Here is an 18,054-nt window from a genome sequence, read left to right as displayed (position 1 = left end):
TAACTTTGCTTCAGAAGTAAAACAAGAGGATAGAAAAGGTAGTTGTTGATGGATCAGACTAAAAAAACATGATCTGGAAAATTAGCTTGTAAACAAATTATAATATATATTTATTGTTATTAGCTATTTCTTTGTTTAAAAAGAGTATACTTGTTCGTTAAAATGGTATGTTAAACGTTTAGAAATAGTTTATTATTAGTATTTCGATTTAAATTGACATACATTTTGTTAATGTGTTAATTCATTATCACTATTGAATTAATAACTTTTTTTAAGTACTTTTTTTATGTATATTTATGCAATTTCTTTTATAATTTAAAATAGAATAAAGTAAAAGGCACACTTATTCTTCTTAAAATCAAAATATTAAAGAAGCCTTCATGAATATATTTAGTTTAAAAAGTTATTTTGCTAAAAAGATAGTACATACATACATACATACATACATACATACATACATACATACATACATACATACATACATACATACATACATACATACATACATACATACATACATACATACATATATACATACATACATACATACATACATACATACATACATACATACATACATACATAAATACATAGATATGCACATATAAATCAATCAACATGAGATGTTCAACTCATATTTATGATTGTTCTATTACTAATTATTTAAATCATTACTTCTTAGGTCTCAGAAAGTAGGCTGCATGTGTGTTAATGTGTATTAATAATTTTATGGTTTTCTTTTAAATTTGCTAGTAACAATTTTATTACATTTAATATAAATGTGACATAAAAAATGAAATTTTATTAAATCAAAAAGTCATTTATTGTTTCTAAAAATATGGTAATTTTTAAAGTAATATAAGGTTTAACATACTGTAGTCATTTAAAAGTGTGGTTTTTTCAGGAAATTTTCAAAATTATTTTTCAGTTTCAGTTTAAGGTTGCAATTAAGAAGAAAGACCAGGTTTTAATAACATTTAAACAAAAAAAAATTTAATATTGCCAACTTTCAGTATTTGTGCTTCCAATATTTTATTTTGCTTAAATTTGTATATTAAAAAATACTCACATTTGTATACCAAATCATACTGTGCATATAGTTATTGAAATATTTGGATTTATTGAAAAACTAAAATCAGTTAATAACTCATTAAAGAAGCTTTCAAAAATCTTTAGGCAAATGATGTTCCAGCATTTTTGGAAGTAGGTACTCCTGTAAGTGCAAAATTTAAAGGTGCTTTTTGTGAAGCAACCATCAAATCAATGAAGAAAAATGTCAAGTGCAAAGTAAGGAGTTTTTGATTTTAGTTGTAAAATTTTCTGTTTTTTTATAATGCTTTTGTCATTTTTTTTCTTGTTAATGTATTTTGTTAAAATATACCACTTTTTTAGGTTTTCAAGTGAAATTTATGTATGTATCTGTGTATTTACATTAGAACTAATTTTTTTTACTGTAATTTTACTATAAATTTTGAAGCTGCTTAAAGAATTTTTTTGTATACCGTGTAGTCTTTGGTTAAAACTTACCCTAAAGTTTAGCAATTTTTTAGCTTTACTGAATTTGAAAGTTTGAATTTTAAATAAGTACTCAAAATAACTTAACCTACACTACTGTCAGGAAAAAAGTTTGTTATCTTAGAACAAGTAGGTAACTAATCCTTAGTTAAGAAAAAATACCAGAAATAATAGTTTTTATTTGCATAAAACCAAATGAACTAAAAAAAAACCTATTTTAAGTGTTTTTATTTGCCTATGAGTGAAGTCTTTGCCTGTTTCCTAAAGTGTGGTATATGAATGTTTATCTTTTTTCTTTCTTTTTTCTATAAAAAAAATCTGAAGTTGAAATTTAAGTTTTCATTTTTATATTTTATGTCAAACATTAGAAATTTCATGTCGAGCATTTGAAATTTCATGTCAAACATGAAATTATTTTCATTTGAAATTTTTTTATACTCTAATTCAAAATTCAAATTTAAATAAATTTTAAAAGTTTGAATGGGAAGAATTTAACACAGTTTAAAAAAAAAAATTAAATCTTTTTTTTGCCAAAAAAAAATTTTACATCTTTTTTTGAATTATTTGCATGAATAACTGAGTCAATTGGTGGCAAAGACATTATAGGAACAAAACGTTAAAGTTTAAGTTTTGTAATTCTTATCCATAGTAATTGGCTTATCTGTTTTGTCATAATTTATAAACAAATTCAACTTTATGGGTATATGGAGCCACTCATCAGATGTAGAGATCAGACAATCGACTTCCTATTGCTATCTTATACCCCATTCACACCAACAAAACCAAGTTTTAATTACAGTGGCTTTTAGAACGGTGTTTTATTTAGCTACCGTTTTTTTAAACTCATTTATTTGAAACATGGTTTTAAAAAGCAGTGTGAACGGAAAAAGGCGTCACAAGTTTAAATAACCACGATTAAAACAAGTTTTATTTTTGGTGTGAATGGGGTATTACACCTAATAATCCTATGGATATCACATAGCAATTGAATTATTTAAAAAAAAAAAAAAAGACATTGCTCAGTAAATAATTTCATGAGTATCCTATCATGTAAGATTTTAATTGCTTGGATTTTGCATATTGCTTATGAGCCCATGCAATATTTATTGTATAGTTAATAAATTATTGCATTCTTTTTGAAAAATATCACATATTTATCAAATAAAAAGTTTTCCACCTCAGAAACATCACTTAAGTAATTGAATCAAAATGAACATTTGAAAAATCATAGTTAAGTGCCATTAATCAGTTAGCTCTAATATATGGCTTAATGCGATAAGTGCTTGCGCTAATGTGATAAGTGCTTAGCACTAATATATGGCTTAATGCGATAATTTTTTTGAAGTTTGGATATTCAAGGGATTTCTGTTGTATTATTAATTGTTTTAATATTGCTATGTATTTCTCATGTTACGTGATATCTATATGATAAGAAATAATATTTTGCACTGGAGTAGTTCTATATAAAAACATTGTTTTTTTTTTTAAAAAAAAACTCTTTAAATATCAATTAAAATGTTAAAATTAATAATTTCATTGTCATAAACCCATCATTAAACCTTTCTTTATTGATCTCATTTAATTCTTTACCTAAAAAATGTCTTTGAATTATTAGTACTTGGATATTCTGCGCATCTTTACATAATACACTCATTGTTTGTACTGCATGCTACTTTTGCCATTTCCTCTCATTTTATTATCAAGTATCACCAGAATACCTTATTCATTCTTAAATTTACAGGAATGTCACAGTTTTTTTACTTTTGATTGTTTCAACTTTATGTTTTCTTTCATTAAAATTGTTAATCAAAATTGTTTGCTTTTCTCTCATTGATTGGAAGCGTTTGATGGGCTATCACCAAGATTATTTTTTTGTAGGCTCTTCCTATTGGTGCTGCGCAATAGGGTGGAGTGAAATTTTTTTTTTTCAAAATCAAAAATGCTTGTAGTACCAAAAGATGTTTTTTGAGGAAATAGATGGCAACCAAAAATTAAAACATTTTTGAGTAGATCTAGAAGTTTCTCTTTGGATTTTTTTGATCAAGTCATTATGTATAATAGTTTTGACCTACAACACTTAGAAGTAGTTTCAGGTCATGTTTGTACATGTCCTAAATAAGTAATGTTACCTTAATCCTTTAAGAATTTTTTAAGAAAAACCAAAAGAAATGTCCAGATTATCAAAAAGGTTAAGCTATTAAGACACTTGAAAAGATATTTGTTTCTGGTGACATTTAGTGAAATTGAAAACCAAGGATGAATTTTTGTGAACTTAAGTATCATAACTGCTGTACAGGAATCTGCTACTTCAGAAATTTCTGAACCATTAACATCAAGCTCTGGATAACAAATTCATTTACTCAATCTAGTTCAAGCATGTGATGGAGCTAGGCTTTCAGATCAATCAGCCTCTTTACTTGTAAACACAGTTCTCCAAGACTCATAACTAAAGAAAATTCATCAAAAATGGTGGATAGAAGCAAAATTCAGGAAAAGGATCATCAGCAGTTGAAGGACTTTGTTTTGTCGGAAGGAAGGATAAAACCATTTGGCAAGAGAAAAAATCCACAATATATTACAAGAAAAGAGGAGTATATTGTATTCATAGTCAACCCTGGTTCCAAATATCTGGGTCATGTAGCACCAATGTGTGGAAGTGTTGTAAAATTGTAACATTTTTTCATGTTAAAAGTTATGTATAAGTTAATATTTTTATAAAGTAGTTATTTATATATAAATATTTTTAATTTAAAACCTAAGTTACATCATTATATAATACAAAAAGATCGCTTTCAAATTCTTTTTTTTTGTGAGTTTATCTTAACTATTTAAGACTTCTTTAAAAAAAAATGGAGAAAATAATTACTACAATTGCTACAAGTGATAACTTTCTTTTATGATTTTCAATCAGTTTTGTTTTTATTGTGCTTTTGCTTATCTCATTTTAGTTTTAGTTTCATTTTCATTTTGTAGCTAATTTTAGTTTTCATTTTTATTTCATTTTTGAATTTTAGTTTCAATTTCTATTTTGTTTCAGTCTCAAAAAAAGATATCATTTTTATTTTGTTTTTATTTCGTTTCACATACTGAAGCTACTATACAGTTTTAGAGCAGTGCAGTCACTGACTCGTACGCGTTAAAAAACTAAGCAACTGAATACAGTGTTACTCTAAGCAGAGCAGATGTAAAGAGACATAATTAGTATGTATCAAAAATTTTTACAGCAAGGCTTAAAACCTAATATAACAAATGAATATTGATTTAGCAAGTATTTCAAGTATGACTTTAATAGAAAATTGTGGTAAAAAAAAAAGAAAACCACATTCTTAAGAATTCTTAATAAGACTGTAGCATTTTGTTGCTGTGCTATTTGTGATTTTCTTTTTCTTTTTTTTTTTTACCGTCATTTTCTGGCCCTACTTATGTCTTTGAAATGTTTTGTTTAGGTTTAGCTAAAATTACCGCAAAGTAAGTTTGAAAATAATACTTTGGACCTCTTGCTTATTTGTAAGTACTACATGCGGTATCCCAAATAGTATGAAGATAATCTTTAACTATTGTTCCTAAATTTTTGAAAAAAAAAAACTTTTTCATTTTTATTTCGTTTTTTTGCATTAAATATAAGTTGTTACTTCATTTCCATTTTTTAAAAATGCCTTTAAAAATGTTTTTATTTAATTTTTGTTAAATGAAAATGCTTGATTTTTTTTTTCGTTTTTGGTTAATGAAAATAAGAATGATTGCTACATCAGAAGTTTTCTATCTAATTTAGTTCAGTGAGTTTATGATAAACTTTTAAACTCAAGGATTTCTGTTTAATTTGAAATATTTTAGGGGAGAGGTGGGTAGCCCCAAACACTTAAAAATAATTGAGCTATTACCCATATTCAAACAGAAAATAAAGTGAAAAAGCTGTTTTAATGAAAGTTGAAATACACATTTATTGAATTAAAAACAAATAAACAATGATAGGTATTTAACAAAAGTACAAAACTTAAAATAGTTTATGTAAGAAAATCAACAACTTTCAAAATTTAAGGGTTGCCCTGGACACAATCTTTATACATAATTTCAATTCTTTCTTTTACCAATGGGTACATATTTCAATAATAATGTAATTTACATAAAGCCACACAGACATTCCAGTGATCATAATCTGTGATACAAATAATTTTAACACAGTTTTTGTGCCTAATCCCTCAGGACTATGGTAATATTTTCAGATTCAGGGTTGCAGGACTATAAAAGTCATGAATATGCGAAACATTAAGTTTAATCTTTGTCAAATGTAATGTAATCTGTGTTCAAAATTTTAAGAATTAGGTTTTTGACCTTTTTTTTTTTTTTTTTCCTTTCAAAAAGGTCCCCACTCAGTTTTCTGTTATGCAAGGTCAGCATATTATCTAGGGATGCATTTTCAAACTCTCATCGTTTAGAGTAATATAGATATATTAGCCATTTACTAATTGAAAACAAATTGAAAAATAGCAAACATGAAATTTTGTTGTTTATAAGTGAATGCCGCTTTCTAAGTTAACTAAATTTTAAAAAAATGACAAAACACAATATTCAAGTTGAATGTAGTCTTAGCCATACATATAAATTGTTCACTTATAAAACTATGCTTCATCACTTTATAAATTTCTTAATGTGAAAAGTTGTAAGTTTTCATTATGTGAAAAGTTATCTGGAGGTACCCTTCAAACATATCTCCGGTACTACCTGATCATACCTCATTTACAAATAACTGTTTAAGTAAAAGTATTAAAGCAATAACAAAGAAAATAATTTTTAATGATTGTTGTAAATTGAATTTGATCACAAATTAATAAAACATTAAAAGTATAAATAAAAATTAGATACAGTATCATGTGAATCAAACATAATGATGATACATAGTACTTCTGATGGTACTAAACAATATTTTGCACTCCCAACAAATTTTTTTGGTGCATTGGGACAAATATTTTGCATATGCCATAGCTTTGTTAAATCAATGTTTTTGTGGTACTTAAGATTAAATAACTTCCTTGGTTTCAGTTATATGTTAAGTATCTGGGGCTACTTAGCCTCTTCTCTAAATGATTTCATAGGGTTTCTTGACTCCAAAATCTGTTAAAGTGCTCATTTTCAGCAATTGCACACTGAACAGCAATCAGAGGTAGAATAACTATTAAAAACTTTAAACAAATTTAAAATTTTTATATCTTACATTTTTTGATAAAAAGTTAAACTAAAAAAATAAAATATGGTCAAAGCTTTTGTTTTATTAACTCTATTTAATACAACTCAATATCTAGGAGTATGTACTTTCATATTCCTCGCAAATGTTTTGAGGAGCCGGGAGTTTAATATAGGAAAAAAATATCTTAGATAAGTAAATTTTTCTTACTAATATATAAATTTTAAAATTGTTCTGCGACCCCATTACAAAATATTAGAGAATTTTAAAACCAAACACTTTCCATTACTTGCCAGAAATACTTGCCAGAAATGTATTAACATACTTGCTAGATATGCATTAACATATTTGCTAGAAATGCATTTTGGTAATATTTGCAATGGCTTTTGCTTCTTCTATTTTATCAGCTATTAAGGCCCACCTTAGATTAATATCATCTGTGTTGATAAGTCTAACATAAGTTTTGCACCCATTTGATGCTAAGAGAAAGTTTTTAGCATTTAAGATGACTAGTTCACAAGATTTTACGCTGTTCCAAACAAATTGCTGAAATGACCCTCCTACTCCATCAAACTTTAAAATTTTACTTTTTTCATAAAACCACTAATTTAATCCATATTTATTACATATTGCAGGCAGCCATATTTGATGTATAAAATCACTTTGTAAAAAGCTCAAAATTTGCTATACATTTTTAAAACAAAGTATGAATTTTGTTTTAGGTTCAGTTTAAAGATCTCGGATTGAGCTCTGCAATTGTTCATGATGATGCTATCAATGGCCCATTGAAGGTAATATCTTTTTCAAACTATTAGTTTTATTATTTATTTTAAAACTATTATTTTTTTTATGAAGGGGATTTTATTTTGAAGGGGATCTTTTAAGATCACATGTAGATAAATCTCATTTCTGTTTGATTTTCAGTTTTAAATTTATTATGTTACTAACTTAATGATAAATTATGTATAATTTATAAGGAAATGAATAACTTAGCATAATTACTGTTGAAGACAGTTTTAGAAGTCCAATTAAGTAAATTAAATATTATACATCATATACATTTTAAAATAGATCTGATAAAATAATATCATAACTAACATCTTTGTTTGATGTAGTTAAATGCTGTTGTCCAAATTCTGGTTGGCGATGAGAAGAAAGAAGCTACTATACAGAAAATAAATGATCACAGTTGGTATACTGTTGGTAAGTTATTTTATCTTCACATTTGTCTTTTTCATTTTAAAAGCGTGCTTTAAAATGTCAGGAAAGTAGTCAATATGCATCTATCTACATTTGTAAAAAAAATTTTTGTTGTTTGAATTTTCTTAGTATTCGATGATGGAGATGAACGAACTCTTCGAAGAACTAATGTTTGTGTCATGGGAGAGAAACATTTCAATGAACATGAGGTTCCTGTTTGTAAAACTTTTAATTTTTTTTTTTTTTTTTTTTTTCTCTTCAATAATTAATGTTATGATGAAATTTTTTTTAACTAGAACTTGGATAATTTGCCTTTAACTGACCCAGAAAACTTCTCTTCAATGGTAGTCATGGTAATATAGTCCTTTGCTTTTAATTTATAGAATTTTAAATTTAAAAAAGTGAAAGATTACAAACAATTATTTAATGGTATCACTTTCTATATTTTAGTCAGCAGATAAAAGAAGAAAACGGAGGAGATCTCAACTCAAGTAAGCAGATTTTTACTCTTCAGTACTTTAGCTTAAAAAAAAGATTTTAAAATGAGCAGTAAACTGTTTAACCAATTTTATTTGTGTTTTTTGCATTCTGGAGAATGCAAAAAATAAACTATATCAGTTGTTTCGTTTTTTGTTGTTATTGCAATGTAATATTTGTTCCATGGCAACAAAACAATTTCAAGTAACTTAATGAATCCTTTAGTTGCAGTATTGATGAAGAAGACTCAGAGAGTGATGAGTTAAAGATAAAATGGTGCCACGATAAAAAAGTAAATGAAAATAATAAAGTGTTTCTGGGAAAGGTGAAGGTTTTTTGGTTGTTTTTTTTTTTAAAGTTTTGATTTTTAGCAATTATTCTGCAGAATTTTTCAATCCGTTTTCTTTAAGGCCGTCTGCTCCTAACATTGTTTTTAATTGGGTAATTTAGGTTGTATGCATTGAACAAGGTGAAAGAAAGAAGAGTTGGTTTCCGGCATTGGTGAGAATGAAAACAATTTGTTTGGTTCTAATTATAAACATATACTTTGCTAAAAAATTGTGACAAATATTATTGTGTTGTAGGGTTTGAAGCATTATAATAACACAGAAAATCAAGTGTATGTTCAATCATTCAAAGATGGCAAAAAGTAAGTTCTACTTTTGTAATAAAACACTTTTTGATTTTAATAATCAAGTAAATAGTAAATAAAAAAAACTTTTAACTGTTTTAGATTTCATGTTAAAAAAGAAGACATTGTTGAGTTCTCCAAAGAAAAAGATCCTCTTTATAGTTTTTTAAAAGGAGATACTAAAGTTGATCCTATTCTTCGATCAGGTATGTTAAATTGATGCCAAAAGTAGTTTTGCACTTTCAAAGGTCATAGAGACTTTGTTAAACATATAAATCCTCATATCCATTCACATCTTTTTTTAATTTTTTTTTTTTTCTTTCTTTTTCAGAAAAGTTGTTTTGAGTTTTAGTTTTTTGATTGGTAATTTTGTTATATTATGCTAGTTTATGAAGTTAGCAAAATGTCATAAAGACACTAATCAAAAAGCTCAATTGCATCAATAATATTTAGTATCTGTGTTGATTGACATTTTAATCAAAGAAAGTTTTTAAACTTTGATAATAGCAATTGAGAAGGCTCTTTCATACCATGATCTTGGGGAGCTACCAAAAGGTTGGAATGTTTTAGATACTATTGATGAAAAGGAAGAGAGTTCTGATGATGAAATTTCTTTGCCTCAGACAGTGTCATCAGAGACAAAGGTTTTTTTAGAGAACTTGTACTCATTCATGGAACGAAATGGTATTTTTTTAATGTTAATATTTTTTCTTTGCTTGTTTGTAATTGAAGGGTCTTAGTTTTAATTACTCCCTTAGATTACTTATTATTAATAAGCATTTTTATTTGTAACAAGAGTGTTTAATGCAAAATAAAGGTCATAAAATATTTATTTGTTAAGCTCTTAAACAAGCCCTGGACATATAATGCCTGATTTTTCGTATACTTCAACTCAAAATCTCAATTTCAAGGAAGTTCATACTGAGCTTTTTTTCAATATTAGTTAACATTTGGGCAACTTGACAACAAGAGCTGGTGGTTTCCCAAGAGTTTGGGGTTAGGACCAACAACTGATTTTCATAAAATAATCTTTCAATGATCTTTCAGGCAATATTGGTAGCTGAACAAATAAATTGGTTGATTGGTTCAAATTTAAATAAAATTTTAAAGGGGTAGGTTAAGCAATGCAACATTCTGAAATAGTTGTTAAAAGAAAGTATTACATTATTTTGTTCTGAGAGTGTTTCCTATGGCAGAAGTTTTACTGTTTATTTCTGAATAAGAGAATTTAGTGCCAGCAGCTGTTGTTATAATACCAATTGTTGCTCCAATGAGTTAATTCTGTAATAATTAATTACAAATGCTAGAAAATACCTTGACATTAAATCCTTTTTTTTTTCTTTTTTTTTTAAAAAAAAAAATTTTCAGTAGGCAAATATTTGCTTTTTTTTTTATTACTGCAGTTAGATTATCTTTAAGTTATGAAGTTTAGCTTTTTTTAGTAATATCTTGCATCATATAAGCTACCCTTAAGATTTACTTTGTACCCTATAACTGAAAAAAAACTTATAAAGTTTGAATACTATTTCTATGTTATTACTGTTTAGCTATGAAGATATTTTTTTGTTTGTTTTTCTTTTAGAGATAACTTTTGACTAAATTTGGATTTTATTGCAATATTTAGGTACACCAATCATAAAACAGCCGACTCTGAACAGTCAGGTTGTAGATTTACACAAGATGTTCGAATTAGTAACACAACATGGTAGTTTGGAAGAAGTAGGAAGTGATTTTTTCTTTGTTCTTCAGTTGTTTTTCTTAAAGTTGATTACTTTAAAGCGAAATCTTTAAGTTTGTACCTAAATTACTTTTCTGAGGTGGCTAATGGTGAATTTGTCTCTATAGACTCAAACAACTACTTTTATAGTGACAGGGTGTGCACTTCAAACCACAACTTTTAACTAAAAGAAATGGTTTTTTTATTCACAGTTTTCTATTTAAATATAGAGCATTTAACATGTTTTTATCCTCATAACAAAAAAACATAATTATTATATATTTTTATATAAAAAAACTAAAAAATTTTTATATAAAGTAGGTAAACAATCTGTGAAAAAGTATTTTTTTACTTTGATCTACAATGTTTGTATATTTCATTATCAATTTTTGTTTCAAATATTTTTTATTTTTTTTATAGATAGCTAACCAACAATGGAAAATTATTTATTCTAAGCTTGGTTTAAGAAATTTTAATGCAACAACCTGTATTAATATGAAAAATTTGTACAAAAAGTAATGTGGTTTCTTTAATCTGTTAGATTTCTGTTTGTTTATAGTTATTTTAATAACCAATTTTATAAGTGTCAGATAAACGAAGCTCATTATTTGAGGGATTTTTTTTTTTAGATACTTGCGAGCATATGAAGAGCATTTAAATGTATTTCCAAAGTCCTCTCCCTGTAGCTCACCAAAACAGTCAAAGTCTCGATTAAAACGCTCAAGTCCTGTGAAAGATGAAGCGGACAATCCATCAATAATTTCAGAGAGCGATTCTGAACCAGATAGAAGAAGATCAAGTCGTTTATGTCGCATTCTTGAAAAGCCACCAGAACTCTCATCTGAAACAAAGAAAACAATGCCAACTGATTCAGTTGTTGATGATATAGATGCAGGCAACAGAACTATATCATCTCAAAATGAACTTGATATAAAACTTGAAGGTGAAGATGTGGATGTTGTAAATAGCCCTGACAGTTCTATTACGAGTGAGGAAACTGAAAGTAGGCATTGCAATGGAATCAATAGCAAGTATAAGGCTGGGACAAGAATTTCTGTCCATTATGGTAGTGGGAAAAATCAACGCCTGTATAATGCTAAAATTTTGGAAGTTGATAAAGAAGAAAATGATGAAGTAGTTTATTACATTCATTATAACAATTGGAATCATAGGTAAAGATTTTCAAATAATTTATAAGTAGAAGCTGCATTTTGTACTAAATTTTTTAAGCAAAGATAATTGTCAAAGTTCTTTTTTTGAATAAACCATTTGAGTTACATTGTTATTTAATTGTAAAACGTGTTAAGATCTGAAGTTATTTTAAACTTAGGTATGATGAATGGGTAAAAGATGAAAGAATTGCTGGTTTGAGTGCACCTAGTAAAAAGCGCCATGCAACACCCCCTGCACCACTATCAAAAGTTAGTATTTGCTATTTCGTCCTTTTTTTATTTCTGTGTTCTAGAGGCGGAGTTTGTTTCTTTGTCACTTGTTCACTTTCATGTTTGTACTTTCCAGATTGCAAAAGAGCCACCACTGAGGTATAAGCAACGATCTTCGTTAAATAATGATAATGATGCAAAACATCCTCTTTCTGAAATCAATAAATTTAGCAAATCACCGTCTCAAAGTTTCGAGCAACCTCAATCGCCTCAACAGTCTCCAGTCTACTCCAATGATTCCTCAAAGTCCTCTCTATGCAGTGGTGCTTCAATAAAATCTCCTTTGTATAACAGTGAAGCTCAGTTTGTTGATACTGAGTCTCCAAAGCCTGTATGTGCAAGCTCTAAGTCTACACATCGACAAAAGTCTAACGACAACACAAGCATTCCAGAAAAGGGGATCAATGGCAATCAGATCAAATCAATACATCGACCAAAACCAGTGTCTGACACGCTTTTTATACCAGACATTAAACCTAGTCCTGTTAAACCCAGAATGACAAGAAACTCGATGCAAGACACCATCTTGTTAAATGCTTTAGAAGAGAGTATCGGTAAACCAAATCAAAGTGCTGTAAGTTTTCAGACAGGTACGTGCTCACCCGGTTTGTAAATTGATGCGACTTTAAGGAAATATTGTTTTAATTTTTTTCAAGGTTGCTTTAATAAAGTATTTTTCTTTAGTAGATAATTCTTTGAAATCTGAGACACGTAGGCGGTCCAGTCGACAACAGGCTATGAATCAAGAATTTCCTAATCAAAGTCCAGAGAGTGATATTAGTAGCAAAGATGGGGAAAAAGAAGAATATACTGTGAAAAACGATGACTCTTTAAAAGAAGAACTTGATGAAGGAGAATATAGACTTACAAATGAAATGGATATATATGATAAAAGTTTTCCAATTGATAAAAGATTAGAAGCTAAACGGTTCAATCACCAAGAAGGCTCCTCGAAAGATGATTCTGTAAAGAAATGGATCGAAGATTCAAATAAAGTTATAAAAGTTAACATAATTGAAACGCTTGAGCTTTCTTACAACTCAAGCGGAAAATCTTTAACGCCAGAAGGAAAGTTTGTTAAGAAAGAAACAGTTAAGGACGAAATTACTCAAAATGATCAAACTTCAATCGATAAGAAAAATAACAATACAGAAACCGAAAAAGACAGAACGGCCGAAACGCACGCTCTTAACGACTTTTGTAGTATTGTGGAACATGCACCGAAATTGGAAACACCAACAGAAACTATCGAAACTCCGACAAAGCTCGCAGATTCTTCGCCATCTAAAGAATGCGATAAACTTCGTAAAAAAAAACTTGTTGAATCTAGACATAAGAGAAAAAGAAATCATTCTGTAGGCTTTGAGGATTCCATAAAAAGCCCCACTAAAGAAAAAAGGGAAAAAAGAACACCGGTTCTTGAATATAAAATTGATTTTATGTCTGATCTGGGTAAGTTTCCGAAATATTAATAAGAAAGCTTCGTTTTGTCAACAAACATTTTTTTTTTAAATCGAATTTTTTTTTTTTTAGCATTTGCGTTAGAAAAGAAAGATTCTGTTGAAAGGATCGCATTAATGCAGTTCCGCTTAAACGAAATGAGTAAACTTTACTGCAAACTGCGTTCAGAGGTCGCGAGTATTGACCGAAAAACCAAACGAAAACTACGGAGTCAAATCGACAGTAGACGTTCGAACAATGTATGAAGTCTATATTCGTTAAGACTTCTTTTTTAATTCTTGTAAATATCCGACTTGGAGCAGTTTATTAGAAAAAGTTATTATAATGGTGAATAAAATTGTATAAATATAAATATATTATCATATCAAGTTTTGAAATGGTCAAAATATTATTTTTATGAAGTTTGCGTCATTAGGAAATTTCTTTATTTTTTCTTTATTGGCGGAATTATTTTGCGACTCGAAAATTTTTACCATGTTTTTAAATTTATAAATTATTCCGGCTGTTTATAAGAAGGGCAGGATGATATATTTATTGTTGTGTTGTTTAAAACGTAAAAATGGAAACTTTTTCCTTTGAAGAAAACTTTTTAAACTGCGTAAATGAAATGTTGATTCCAATTGATGAAGCTTTAAATATTTTGACGAACTTTTTTCGACTTTTATAATTTGGAACCAAAAAATGTTTTAACAGTTTTAAAGTAGAACTATAATTATTTTGAAAGATCTCCGCGACCAGGTGACCGGTTGCTGTAGCTGAATTTTTTTTTTTTTTCTTTTTTCCTTTCTTTTTAATAAATAATTTATTTATAAAATGTGAGAAATGTATTTATAAAATGGTAACATGTAAACGATCGAGCAGCGCCCTAAATTAGTCTTCTTTATTTTGAATGGTTAATCTGACGGAGTCGTAAACCCTTGCGGAAGATTTGATAAAAAGTTTATTTAAAATGTGTTTTAATTGCCTACGCTTCATACAGCTCTTTCACAATATGACCTTGATTTTAAAATGGGGCAGTTATGAAATTAACGTATCTGATACCCTATGCTTATATAATTACCAGATATCATTTAGCTCAAGGCACTATGTTAACTATAACTCAGCACATACGGTGGTGATCACTGAAATAGCACACCTAACAATTTCTTCATTAGATTTAACATAATTTCTTTATTTTAGGGAAGTTTAAAAAAGAGCTACAGTATCGGACAAAACATGGTGGACAAACTCAAATTTAGAACAAAAGTTGATCAAAAAACTAAAAAGAACTAGTAAAACAATTGTACATATTAATTTTTAAATAGTTTATTATGTTCTTAACAAAATTTAAAACGTTTGAATCATGCTAAGAATCACAAAAATAATTTATAACATTTTTCTCAACAAACTACATTTTTCCTTGGACAAAACAAGGTGGACAAATCAAAATGAAGCTTTTTTTATAAGATTTAATTGTCTAATATATTAATAATTAATAATTGTTTAATTTACCGCATTCTTTTGTTTTCACTCGTATCATAACATTACTCTAAAATAATAAAATAGATTTTGGAATGTCTGGCCAATTATTTTTTCAATTAAACTAAAAATAGATTTAACTCGTGATATATGGGGTAAATTGCTACTTAAAATGGCTTACGACAAATTAGGAAGTGTTTTACGTGAAAATATTATTAAAGATTTTAAAAGCGGAAAACGTCAAGCTGAAATTTGTAGAAAATATAATATAGCTAAATCGACTGTAAACAAAACTGTCAAATCATTTGGATCTCGTGGCTGCTATAAAACAAACCATCGGGGCGGACGTCCAAGAAAAACATCACGAAGACTAGATCGAATAATTGTTAAAGAGCTTAAAAAAAGATCCATTTTTGTCATCCACAAAATTAACCGAAAAACTTGAACTACAAATCTCTAATCGCACTGTGCGACGAAGAGCTAACGAAGCAAAATTTTCTCGAATGCCTGCCAAGAAACCGATAACTTCCTTTAAAAATGGAAAGCTAAGATTTGCGTTTGCCAAAGCACACCAAAATTGGACTGTAGACCAGTGGAAAAACATACTTTTTAGTGATGAATCAAAATATAACCTTTTTGGAAGCGACGGCAAGAAGCGAGTCTGGAGACCAAAGAACACCAGATATAATACTAAATATACCAAGAAGGGTGTTAAGCATGGAACGTCTGCTATGGTTTGGGGATGTTTCACAGCACTAGGAACTGGTCCTATTTACAAAATTAATGGAATTATGGACCGCTTTGTTTACAAAGATATAATGATGATGTTATGTTATTACATGCTGAATGGGAGATGCCCATAAAATGGATTTTTCAACAGCACAATGATCCCAAAGATACGTCAAAAATTGTAAAACAATGGTTCAAGGACAAGAATATCACCATAATGGAGTGGCCTGCACAAAGCCCTGACTTGAATCCCATAGAATATTTGTGGGAAATAATTGACAATAAGATTGAGCGTGCAAATGTGAAGACCAGTGAGGAACTATTTAAACAAATCGAGAAGGCCTGGCGAGAGATTGATATGAAAATTGTTGACTCATTAATTGCGTTTATGCCCCGAAGAATGAAAGAATTAATTAAAAATAAAGGAGGTCCAACCAAATATTAAGTTAACTTTTAAAGTTTTTTGAAAAATAATAAGTTAATTTTTGAATTTTTTTGAATTTTCAGTCGATTTTTTGAATGTCCACCTTGTTTTGTCCAAAGAAAAATGTAGTTTGTTAGGGAAAACGTGTTTTAAATTTTTTTAGCGATTTTTAGTATGATTCAAAAGTTTTAAGTTTTGTTAACAACATAATAAACTACATGAAAAATAAAATGTTCAATTGTTTTACTAGTTTTTTTTAGTTTTTGATCAACTTTTGTTCTAAATTTGAGTTTGTCCACCATGTTTTGTCCGATACTGTGGGCTAATTTCCATTAGTCATAAGAAAAAAAATCATCTTTAGCTGAAGTATAACTATAATTGTTGAAAATTTCATATAGTACAACGAAATGTTATTAAAGGAATAGCACATCAAACAAATATACATCATAGCAAATAGTGCTGTATTAAAGTCCACATCAAAGCATTAAAACTAAGATTAATACTTTGTTAAGTCTTTATTTTTTATCATTTCAGCACATCTTGATGGCATACTGTTAACAAGCCATTAACATCGTTCAATAGTGGTGGCATTTCAGACTTCTTGAATTTTCCACCAAAACTCATTTATCTCGTAAAGCTAACCCTTTATCGTTCCATAAGTTCTCGACTGGTCTCAAATGGAACTTTGGAGTGGTCATTCTAGAATATTATTTTCCTAAAGCCAAAATATTACAGAATGGGGTTTTTATTTTATTAAATGTAAAAAAAATGATCTTTTTTAGACATGCCAATAACTTGACAATCCATAAAAAATGCTTGAAGTTTCTCTTGGTGGTAGCTTTCGAGTTTGATCATCAGTGGTATTGTATTTTTCAATATGTTTACAACAGTTCTGAATTAATTTTCTAGAACACCCTAGTTGAAGCGAAATTTGAGGTATGTTTAATCCATTCGATAGCATTATGTGCTACTTAATTGAACACACTCACTCAACGAAATGTAACAATAAAGTTTTTTATATTCACGTCACGTATTTACGTCCAAGTAATAATGCAAGTTTCAACTTGCAAGTTATCATTAGAAATGCCATTAAAATCATCACTGTATGTAACAAAAACTGTTGAGATTTATAACCATACTTAAAGCCAAATGAGGTTAACTAAAAGAAAACATACAGCTGTATGCGTAGAAGGAAAACAAAGATACTAGTACAGAAGACGTTATTTATCATCAGTCTAAACCTAATTTCATTAGGATTAAAAAAAAATTTCTCACATTCCTTATATTTAAATGTGAAAAAATGGTTGGGTCGACTTTTATTATTATTTTTAAACTTACGAAAAGAATACACCCAATTATACACAGGCAAAATCGCTTAAAGGTTTTATATCGCTGGACTATCTTAGTGAAATTTTAATAACTATTCATGTAACTATTGTACTGTTGCCTTAGTTGATTATATTTGCGCAGTAACATTTGAAAATTTTTTCTTCTAAATTTAATTTTTTTTTAATGGACAATAAAAAGAAGAATGATTGTTCAACATGAATGCACAACATGAATGTTCAACATGATTGCACAACATGATCTGCACTTGCTAGTCGTTTTGTCACCAAAATTGAGCAAGAAAAAACAACAATAATTGAAATTACTGATACTTTTGTTACCAATATTGTTTGGTAAAAATATTTTTCATAACAGATATTTTTTGTAAAAGATAGTTTGAACCCCTTCTCCCAACTTCCCATGTGATGCTGAAGTCCTCAACCTTCCCCCTTCCCCTGCTTTAAGGTTTACTTTAAAAAAAAGGGGACGGGA

General features: G+C 28.4%; 1 protein-coding gene across 3 annotated transcripts; it reads left to right on the top strand.

Moving 5' to 3' along the window:
• The first annotated feature begins 23 nt into the window (after window positions 1-23).
• Window positions 24-14,495, top strand: LOC145183817 (AT-rich interactive domain-containing protein 4B-like). 3 transcript variants are annotated; one of them, XM_090074564.1, is made up of 19 exons: window positions 24-165; window positions 1,177-1,287; window positions 7,420-7,488; window positions 7,813-7,900; window positions 8,027-8,106; window positions 8,194-8,250; window positions 8,348-8,388; window positions 8,600-8,699; window positions 8,825-8,875; window positions 8,959-9,023; window positions 9,108-9,211; window positions 9,513-9,689; window positions 10,630-10,724; window positions 11,143-11,237; window positions 11,352-11,894; window positions 12,053-12,143; window positions 12,241-12,754; window positions 12,852-13,616; window positions 13,698-14,495. In XM_090074564.1, exons 1-19 carry the CDS (start codon window positions 163-165, stop codon window positions 13,868-13,870), a joined length of 3,222 nt encoding a protein of 1,073 aa, XP_089930690.1. In that variant the 5' UTR covers window positions 24-162; the 3' UTR covers window positions 13,871-14,495. The 3 variants fall into 3 exon arrangements, with proteins under 3 accessions (XP_089930690.1, XP_089930689.1, XP_089930691.1); XM_090074563.1 differs by having other exon boundaries at window positions 12,849-13,616; window positions 13,698-14,109; XM_090074565.1 differs by lacking the exons at window positions 24-165; window positions 1,177-1,287; window positions 7,420-7,488; ... (7 more) ...; window positions 9,108-9,211; window positions 9,513-9,689 and adding an exon at window positions 10,034-10,117 and having other exon boundaries at window positions 12,849-13,616; window positions 13,698-14,109.
• Window positions 14,496-18,054: the final 3,559 nt, after the last annotated feature.

This window comes from Hydra viridissima, unplaced genomic scaffold (genome assembly GCF_058129835.1).
Source record: "Hydra viridissima isolate aposymbiotic clone 2 unplaced genomic scaffold, HvirCarnegie_v1 scaffold_17, whole genome shotgun sequence".
Classification (NCBI taxonomy): Eukaryota; Metazoa; Cnidaria; class Hydrozoa; order Anthoathecata; family Hydridae; genus Hydra; species Hydra viridissima.
The sequence above is the reverse complement of the archived record's forward strand: the minus strand, read 5'-3'. Positions and strand labels throughout refer to the sequence as shown.

Excerpts from the sequence above, each read along its gene's own strand:
- LOC145183817 (XM_090074563.1), top strand. Across the intron at positions 8,251-8,347 it reads TCTCTTCAATGGTAGTCATG|TCAGCAGATAAAAGAAGAAA; the intron begins GTAATATAGTCC and ends TCTATATTTTAG. Across the intron at positions 10,725-11,142 it reads AACATGGTAGTTTGGAAGAA|ATAGCTAACCAACAATGGAA; the intron begins GTAGGAAGTGAT and ends TTTTTTTTATAG.